Source organism: Centroberyx affinis, unplaced genomic scaffold, assembly GCF_046629955.1.
Source record: "Centroberyx affinis isolate AG114_WGS23_722 - 3 ecotype Tasmania unplaced genomic scaffold, CSIRO-AGI_Caff_v1 ptg000875l_1, whole genome shotgun sequence".
NCBI classification, from domain to species: domain Eukaryota; kingdom Metazoa; phylum Chordata; class Actinopteri; order Beryciformes; family Berycidae; genus Centroberyx; species Centroberyx affinis.
The window spans coordinates 27501-37837 of record NW_027279467.1 but is presented as its reverse complement, the minus strand read 5'-3'; the positions used below and the strand labels follow the sequence as shown (position 1 = coordinate 37837).

The 10337-nt window shown below is 42.1% G+C and overlaps 1 protein-coding gene across 1 annotated transcript in view; it reads left to right on the top strand.

The window, feature by feature from the left end:
- The first annotated feature begins 2143 nt into the window (after positions 1-2143).
- The window catches only part of sae1 (SUMO1 activating enzyme subunit 1), a 23680-nt gene continuing 15486 nt past the window's right edge, over positions 2144-10337 (top strand). The window contains exons 1-3 of the mRNA XM_071521227.1: positions 2144-2338; positions 3271-3382; positions 4918-5091. Coding sequence (XP_071377328.1) covers positions 2238-2338; positions 3271-3382; positions 4918-5091 — 387 coding nt within the window. The 5' untranslated portion in view covers positions 2144-2237. The remainder of the gene's footprint in view (positions 2339-3270; positions 3383-4917; positions 5092-10337) is intronic.

Here is a 10337-nt window from a genome sequence, read left to right as displayed (position 1 = left end):
ATGTAGGCCTACCATTTACTGGCATCATGCTACATGATTTCTGGGTAGTGAACTAATCAAAATTCAAACAATGACCTCTCGCTGCCATTTGGGGCCACCAGTGTGCAAAATTGCCCAGTGCAGCTTTAACTAGTTTTGCTCCATCAGTTGCTCTCTGTTAATTTTTTGAGGAAAGAAGAATCTTCTCTCGTTGGTAAGCTGGCAGTTAAACTAGCGATCTTGTTGGTTAAACCTCGGCTGGCTGGCTATGGTTGGATTGTTGTTTTCTGCATTATGTGAACCCCTAACTCATAATGTCACATATAAAAGTTTAGTACAACCCCAACCATAACCTCACTGAGTGAAACCTCAAGCAATGTTTTTCATTGTTAGTTTAATAGACTCTTTGAATAGACTCCATTGAAGACACTATGTGGTGAGGAGGAAGCTGATACCGGATACCGGTTTTGTAATTTGTTTCAGTTGTAGTCAAGTTTTGTGTCACGCCAGGAGATTTGATTACAAGACACTTTAATGATTCCCTTGGGGAAACTGTGTCACTGCAGAGGATGAGCAAGTAATACAAGTCTCACTAACAGATAGTATTAAATAGTACAGACAAAAAAAACAAAGATACAGCGTCTTCAGAATCAAATCAGTAGAGTGACAGTCTTTGGCTTACGGATTGGACAGCTGTGAAATCTCTGCATGGTATTCGTTTGTTTGAGCCATGAATATATGAAGGACAAAAAATGACAAAGCATAAATAAATAAATGCTGAAATAAATAATTAAATACATAAATAAATGAAAAATGAATACATTTTGGTAATGAAAAAGGCTATTTCTGTATTTTTACATTTATTTTATTTATTTATTTATTTAGTTATGCATTTCTACATTTATTTATTTATTTCTGTAGTTCTACATTTATTCATTTATTTATTTATTTATATATTTCTACTTCTATTTATTTATTTATTCCTGTATTTCTACATTTATTTATTTCTGTATTTCTACATTTATGTATTTATTTATTCATGCTTTTGTCATTTTTTGTCCTTCATATAAATACAGCAGTCTGACTGAAAGGCTTTCTCCATGTAAATGTTCCTACAAGTCAACGGTCAGGGCAAATTTTACCCGCGTGCGGCGTCTCACTGTTGACGCTTTTTGATGACGTATGTATAGCCCTGAGTTCAGAAACATGGCATTGTCAGAAAAATAAGACTCAAATCGAAGATTACAAATGACACATTACATTATGTAATACAGTCAGAGGGTTTAGAAAGTTACACTGCCAGGCTGAAGGCCGATGTTTAAAGTATAATGCCATGTTGAATATTATGTTTTTCTTCGTTTGTTTTAAAGACAAATTCAGTTCATTCAGAAACATGAAAATCAAGGGAGGTCAAGACCTTTTCCCTCTGCAGGCCTTGAGATGAAAGAGCAGAGTTCATATTAATTTGTAAATCTGTGGCAAAGACTATATATCCATATGTCATTTCTAGGCAAATGTATTTGTTGCGAGAAGAGGCTTGTATAACAAATTAAAACAATTTGTGTTTGACTGCAGAAAAAGAATGCACATTAAAGGTCTGATGGTTAGAAAAATAGCTTGTGGGACAGAAAAACTCACTCTCCTTCAACAGCTAGGTCGCTCTGGGCAAGGCACCTCCTTATAAACTCTCAGATTAAACAACAGCCAGAAAAAACGGCATATCAACTCATCTGTAGATTTTAATCTAATGTGCCAAACACTTCTGTGACTAGTGTGGATTGTTTATGTGCAGATAACTGGACAGGCGTTCAGGAGTGGGGGTGAAGAGAAGGAGATGGAGACTTGAGTAATTAATTAAGCAATAAAAAAAACCTTTAAAATTGCACAGCATTCTTAGGCATTACAACAAATATAAACATCAAAATAAAATACTTCAATAAAACAAACAGAATAATAAAAAAAGTCCACGGGGGGTGAATCAAATTGTGAGGAAAATTATTATTATTTTTTATTTATTTATTTATTTTTACCTTTCATGAGTAAGTCTTCTAACGATTTAGGGAGAACAGACAGTATATTCATAAAAACAAAGAAATAGCGGTGGGGATTTAAGAATTCACAAAGAGTTTGTTCCGGTCACGTCATCATTCCGCGCGCACTCTCAGCGGGACTGTCGCGGCGTTTTGAAACGGCTACCCCCCCATAGCTGCATAAACGGCTACATTACACCCCGAATCCCATCCGCAAAGTCGACTGAAATGATCGATATGATCGAGAAGGAGGACCCGATTATCAGCGAGGAGGAGGCGGCGCAGTACGACCGGCAGATCCGGCTGTGGGGGCTGGACGCTCAGAAGAGGTTAGCTAGCCAGCCCGCTAAGCTAATTAGCATAGCAACAGAGAGGCCGGCATTGTCTGCTTCTGCATGCACCGATAGTTCAGATAAACACTGAATCTGTTGCATCGGTAATGCACGTATCTCTCTCTCTCTCTCTCTCTCTCTCTCTCTCTCTCTCTCTCTCACGCACACACACACACATACACACAACAAGCACATAACGTCTGTATTGAATGCACAGGGTGATGTGATGTACAGGCTATATGATGATCTCTCTCTCTCTCTCTCTCTCTCTCTCTCTCTCTCTCTCTCTCCCGCTCTTCTCCTCTCTGTCTCTCTCTCTCTCTCTCTCTCTGTGTGTCTCCCTCTCTCTCTCTCTCTCTCTCTCCCCCCCTCTCTTACACACTCACACACACACACACACACACACAACAAGCACATAACGTCTGTATTGAATGCACAGGGTGATGTGATGTACAGGCTATATGATGATCTCCCTCTCTTTCTCTCTCTCTCTCCCGCTCTTCTCCTCTCTCTCTCTCTCTCTCTCTCTCTCTTACACACACACACACACAACAAGCACATAACGTCTGTATTGAATGCACAGGGTGATGTGATGTACAGGCTATACGATGGACTGTGTTATCTTGATAAAGTAAATGCATTAGTCCTCCATAACATCAGTTGCTGATTGTACCACATATATGTTTCTATATGTTACTATATACTATATCAGCCTATGTCACCAGTGCAGAGTAATCTTCTTAGTTATTAAATACACATTTGCATAGCTGTACAATGCAGTCACACGTGTTACGAGGACATTGGGACTTCACATACAGCAAAGAGACATCACAAAGCACACTATGAACAGTAAACCGTGTCACCCTGCAGATCCACGTTCAGGAGTGTGTTCAGCAGACAGTGTGTGTGTCTGCTTGTTTTGGTTTCAGGTTGCGAGGCTCCCGGGTGCTGCTGGTGGGGTTAGGGGGTCTGGGGGCTGAAGTGGCCAAGAACCTGATCCTGGCTGGAGTCAAGGGACTCACTCTGCTGGATCACGAACAGGTACACACATGCACATACAACACACACACATGACACAAAAACAAACAACAATATACCTGCAAAACACGGTCGGGCGCTAGCTTTCATAGTGACACAGCAAACTCATTGTAGACCATATACAGGTGCAGTTTGAAAGGTAGGATTTCAGAGTACTGAGCCATATTTAAACCATTCAGTGGAATATCAGTCTCTATTTACATAGACCTTTTCATACCAAGCATAATGTAACTCAAGGTCCATCGATTCATTAAATAAAAAAGAGCATTAAAGAAGAATATTAAAACATGCATCCCTTAGATAGAAAATTAGGCATTAAAGAAAAAAATGATGAAAAACAGAATGATAAGAACTGAAACACACAAATAAAAACAATACTTTCTTGATCCTATTTACTAAAAATGTCCTGAATCCTCAGACTGTGCATCCTCAGATCCTCTGGTAGATTGTCTGAGGTGAATATCAGTCTTTGCAGTACTAGCCGTGGCCACTAGATGGCGCCGGTGTCAAAGTAACTAGTCTACTGCTTCAGTGTTTTTCTCTATACAGAGAGGGGACAGTACAGCTGTTTTGCATTAATTTTACTGCGGTTAGGCTGCAATAACGGCATCACTTCAGATCATTTTGCAACCAAAAGTAATCTGGAGCGGTGGCAGGCAGCTCAGATAGTAATGTGCTTCCCAGCAACTGATTGTCAGGATATTCTGGGATTGTGGAACAAGCGTGACGAGGCGTTCACTGTCAGTTTAAAAAGATGTAAACTGAAACGCTCTTATCTTGGCTCTACCCAGAAGTTCTCCCAACTCCACTGTAGTTCAATTTGTATTGTACACAACGTTTTAGTTTGTGTTTTGTCTTTGCTCTGTGTGGAACCGAGCACTGACTGTATGTTTACTGTCTTGTGTTCTGCTATTCATCTGCAAATCATTAGGGCTGCAACTAACGATTATTTTCATTGTCAATTAATCTGTTAATTATTTTCTTGATTAATCGATTAGTTGTTTGGTCTATAAAATGTCAGAAAATGGTGAAAAATGTTGATCAGTGTTTCCTAAAGCCCAAGATGACGTCCTCAAATGTCTTGTTTTGTCCACAACCCAAAGATATTCAGTTTACTGTCATAGAGGAGGAAAGAAACCAGAAAATATTCACATTTAAGAAGCTGGAATCAGAGAATTTTGACTTATTTTTCTTAAAAAATTACTCAAACCGATTACTCAATTATCAAAATAGTTGGTGATTAATTTAATAGTTGACAACTAATCGATTCATCGATTAATTGTTGCAGCTCTACAAGTCAATAAATGCTTGAAGAAGAGTTTTTTTATGTAGATTTTTTATTTTGGCATTTTCGCCTTTATTACATAATTAAAAGTAGAGAGAGACAGGAAAGCTAGGGAAAGAGGGGGATGACATGCGACAAAGGTCTGGATCACATGGTTATACATGGTGGGAGCCTCAGACCCCGTAAAGAAAGCCTTTTAAATGCATTGTGTAGATCTCACTCTGGTCTCCCTGCCCGTGCCGCGTCTCTCCAGGTGACAGAGGAGTCGTGTCGAGCCCAGTTCCTGGTGCCGGTGACGGCTCAGGGTCAGAACCGGGCCCAGGCGTCTCTGGAGCGGGCGCAGTACCTCAACCCCATGGTGGAGGTCCGCGCCGTCGCCGAGCGCGTCGAGGACCAGCCGGACGACTTCTTCCTGCAGTTCGACGCGGTGAGTTGAAGCTTTCGAGTTTATTCGGGACCCCGGGAGGCAGCACCGAGGGGACAGTTGCCGCTTTTCCACCGCATGGTACCGGCTCGACTCGACTCGACTCGCCTTTTTTGGTTTTCCACTGGGCAAGTACCAGGTACCATACTACCTAGTACATGGTACTTTTTTTCGTAGCACCTCCATCGAGGTTCCAAGCGAGCTGAGGCGATACCAAAAGGTGACGTAAAAACACTGCAGACTACTGATTGGTCAGAGAGAATCGTCATCGCGACACGGGACATAATGCTAACGTTAGCTACCAGGCTAGCTTACCCGCTTGCGTCGCCTTTGAGCAACCAGAGAGCAGTCTGCTGTCTCGCTGGCTTCAGCCTCTTCTGAAATAAAATCTGTTTCACATACCGAGAATCAAGAACACCATCCCTTCGATATCCTGCATTGTTGCTGTGTGTGTCGCGTTTCATGCAGCGTCGCGGCGTCGCTATGACGACCAGTTGTGGGGGGGGGGTGGGGCACATTGAGGGGGTACTATCTGCAGTGGAAAACCTTACTACCAAAAGCGAGGCGAGGCGAGGCGAGTAACATGCGTTGGAAAAGTGGCATTTGTGGGGTCCGCATGAAAACACATTGGAATCTGAGATCAAAAGCAGCACATTTAGTCTACAGATAGTCTACAGTACAGAAGGTTTGAGTTCACTGCACACTTCTTACACACTTCTACAGTCAGTCAAACATGGGGAAATGCCACAAAATACATAGGATAGGATACAGTTGTAGCAGATCTCAGGTCAGCAGGTAGTTTGTTCCAGAGAACAGCACCATAGTGACTAAATGCACCTTCACCTGATTTAGATTTAACTCTAGGTACATTTAGGAGACGCATGCCTGATGATCTGAGGGATCTGATTGGTTTATAGCCAGTGAGCAGGTCAGAAATGTTTTTAGGGCCTTGTAAACAAGCAGTAATACTTTGAAATCAATTCTATACTGTACCGGGAGCCAGTCAAGTCTTAACTTAAAAGTACATCAAATCGGTTCTTTTCTTGAAATGATCCATTCAAGCATTACTCTTTAAGTTACAATATGCAGCTTGAGGCAGGAAGTGTATTGTTAGTCCTTATCTTGATGAGCTGTGTTCCTTTAAACGGCTTCCAGCCTGAGCCTGAGGTCAGCAGCATCTGCAAAGCCTCCACAGGTGCCGATGAAACAGGTGGTGAACGCTGACGATAAAACAAAAAGCAATGCCGACGCTCACAGCGTTTTTAAACGGCTTTTGTCTGCCTCACGCTTAGCTTTGCTGTTGTTTGTTTTCTTATCTTTTCTGCCATTGTTGCTGCTCTAATTTCCCTGTGCTGTGGCTGCGAGCCTCAGCACAGGGGAATGTCCCCAACACCATTGAAAAGGCTCTCTATCATTGAAAAGGCTGTCTGTATCATTGAAAAGGCTGTCTGTATCATTGAAAAGGCTGCCTGTATCATTGAAAAGGCTGTCTGTATCATTGAAAAGGCTGTCTGTATCATTGAAAAGGCTGTCTGTATCATTGATTGACGCTGTCTGAGCACACACGGTCACAGACATGTAGTGTATCTGAATTATTTATTCATTTAAAGCTGCAATAAGTGAACATTTCTGACCACTAGAGGGCGACAAGAACAGCAACTCACTTGTAAATTAACTCACCGCAAAGCCAGTTCTCCCTCCCTCCACTGTGCTACGGAGGCCAGTCGAGGACAAACATTGCAAAACACCGTGCATAAAGGCTAACAGCTAAGCTAACCGTACCTAGAGAGAAGTGTCGCCGGTTACCAGTCTCTCTTTAGTCAGGCCGTTCTGCCCCTGAAGGTTACACATGACAAGTGAAGAGGCAGGTAGCAAGTTTACTAGTTGAACAGGTTTATTTGCTTGCTTCATCGATTCCGCCGCTACGAGACAAACTTCAGGAATAGGACGGGGAGAGCGCCGCTTTGAAACAGCGAGGGAGGAGCCAAGCTAGTTTTAGTCCGTCCGGGTTTTGACAACAAGCTTTAGAAAAGAGGTGAAAACAGCAACGCAGCTGTGTGGATATTGCTTTATATCATTATGTCTCAGTGAAATCTCCACATAGCACACATTAGTTTCAGGATTGGTTATAAGGTCTGATATCGCTTATTGCAGGTTTAATGTAAAAAAAAAAAAAAAAGTTGCATATTGCAGCATTAATCACATGGCAGTCATACCAGGGTGTGGCTAGTTTGGTGGGGGATGTTGGGAGGATATTCAGTATCATGACAAGTGGAAACTGAAGTTTCCGGTCGGGAGTAAAACTCATCCTCATGGTGTAACTTTCCAAAGCCTCAGTTCAGCCTCTGATGACGACATTGTCCTCTCCTCGTTTATCCCTCAACACTGGAAGTTAGAAATCCCAGTAGAGTTCCAGTTTCCACTTGAACTGGAACTCTACTAATGAACTTGCTGACAATGTTGAAGTGGATCAGAGGGCTGTGCTCAGTGTGATGTATTGATTCCTGCACCATTCTGTTTGAGAGGTTCATCAGTCTGGAAATATCAGGAGAGAGTCTGGTCCTAAATCCTCCGTTCCCTGTAAGTCAGGAATTTGCTTGTGAAGGAAACTTGCGTGAGGATTTTGCCTGCTTGGCGTTGTTCCCTCTCTAAGACTTGAAACCTCTTCAAACCAGTCTGAGCAGCAGGTCCTGTGCTCCTCAGTCTGACCACTAGATGGCGTCTGTGGCCTGTTGGACTGAAACACTGTACCGGCATGTTTTTCCAAAACACTTGCTTTAAGTTGATTTTGACTAAGTGGTTAGACTGCAGTAACAGCATTTATAACGGCGAGTTTATTTTGCATATTTTCTATATTTTGCATGCATTTTGCACTTATTTTGCATTAATTTTTGTCAGTCTGGTGAATTCCAAAGTGTTTCTTACCATTGACTGACACAAAACTTGGTTTTTCCGCCAAGTTCAGAAGGTTAAAGTTCATCATTGCATCATAACGAGGAAACTCGGGTTGCAGAATTTTCTTCGACTTTACAAATTCATCATCTGACTCTGAAAGTTCATGTGAAATTGCCAAGTAGTCATTTTTCTAATACATATACAATGGCATGTGAAGGGAGGGTTAGACTGAATTTATGTACTACTAGAAGCAGGCATATATTATGATTGCAGTATTAGTATTATTAACCCAACAGATGTATTTAGGTGGAGCAAAAATGGAAAAAAATCTATTAATCTACTAATTTCCTATTCAATGAAAGTTGCTCCAGCATTCCTGTGGTGTTTAATTTCCATATACATCCAGACACATCGCCTGGATCCTAGTCTGATGTTATTAATCCTGAAGGCGAGGATCTGCTTGAACACCATTAGAAGCAAAATCAAGAGACTGTTGTTTTTTTTCTCCCTTTATTCTGTCTGGAGTACGCCGGCACTCCGCCTCCCTGTGGGGGTGCCAAGGGACGGTCAGGAGGAGGGAGGAGGGGGAGGTAAGGGAGGATGGAGCGCGGGATGCTGGGAAGATAGAGAGAGCGATAGTAGCAGGACAGAGGGAAGCGAGGACAGGGTGAGATGGAGATTGTTAGTAGGACAGAGGGAGGGAGGATGGGAGTGTTTAAAAGGAGAACAGAGGGGGGGCCGCTCTGCTGTAGACCGCTCGGCGCTTTTATCTATTTCCATGGATGTGTGTGTGTGTGTGGCTCAGCAGGACATGGACGATGATTAGAGAGGACTGGTTGGAGTACGGTGGCGTTTTTCACACGAGAAGCCTAATTACTGAGGGATGAATACAATAGACGCACACACACTCCATCTGGGTACTTGTGGCGCACAGCTGACTCGCCGCAGATACTCCCAGTCTCTGTTTCTGCCTGTTAACAGTACAAAGTTACTGACTTCTACCGTCGGTTTACAGCAGAAACAGACAGATACTGTATATAAAAGTCAAGATGGCTAACGTCATGACAGGAAAGATACACAAAAGCACGCACATCCAGACTAGTACTAGGTCCTGGACAGGAAAGCAGTCAAATATGAGCTTTTCTGGGGTTTCTTAGGCACACATCTCTCAGTTTTTTTCAAAAGGAGATTCCAGTTTTCCTGTTTTCCACCCATTACTTCCTTATTTTTCTGATTCCCCGGTCACAAGCCTGCTGTGGGTCAAATAATACTCACAAATATGAATAATAATATGAAATAGGAAAACAAATTCAGCAATAGGCTGATAGAGGTTTTGACAGTTTAGACAGTTTTGTTTTTCCTGTCACATAATTCGTAGCGTTTGTTTGAACCTGCACGGAGGCCCAGATGGGATGGGGTTTAATCTGTGATTGTCAAAACCTAGAGGCACTCACTGAAGGGTTGGGACCATTCATGAACTGAACTGAGAATGCATGGCAAACTCCAATTCACTTCCTGGAGTTGGAATTTGAACTGGAGTGTGAATGTGAAAGTCTCCCAGCTGTAAGGAAACAGAACTGGAATTGAATTGGAGTGACAGGAGACAGAATTGAATTCCATTAAATTCCACGAAATTCCATTAAATTCCACTTCTAAGAGAGTTTGTCCCGACTCTATAAATCAAACTTTATGAATCAAATAAATGACAGTTCAACAAATCAAACCCATAGCAATCATAATCATGTATGGATTACCATTACATGTTCTGCATCAAATACCACCTGAAAGGTTTTTTGATTTTCAGTATTGATAATATACAACACTACGTGTAATCTCACATATGTGGTTAGAAAAAAAAACAAAAAACATGGAATTTCTCAGAATTTTGCTGAATTAAATTCAACTTCCAGAAATTCCAATTCAATTCCAATTCTGTCTCTTGTAGGTTTTTTCAAATTCCAGTTCCTCAGTTAAATTGGAATTGATGAGTTCAGTCATGAATTGACCCCGACTCAGACTCATTGTGTCGTCCTGTATGGCAAACTCTTCCCAGCTGTCGCCTGAAGGCACTAAAACAACCCGTTCAAAGTATTTGGACAGTGGAAACACTTTGTCTTGACCCGGTCTGCTTGCTTGATGTGTGTGTGTGTGTGTGTGTGTGTGTGTGTGTGTGTCTGTGAAAACTTGTTGATGAGATGAAGCATCAGTCTTATCAGTGTGCTGAGGGTGTTGTGGGTGTGCTGGGCTGGTCAGCAGGATAAGATGGACCCGGCCCTCCGCTCTGTTGTTTACAACCGGCCAGCAGGTCTGAGAGCCTGGTCTGTCCACCACACCCTGTTCAGACCCATGGTAAA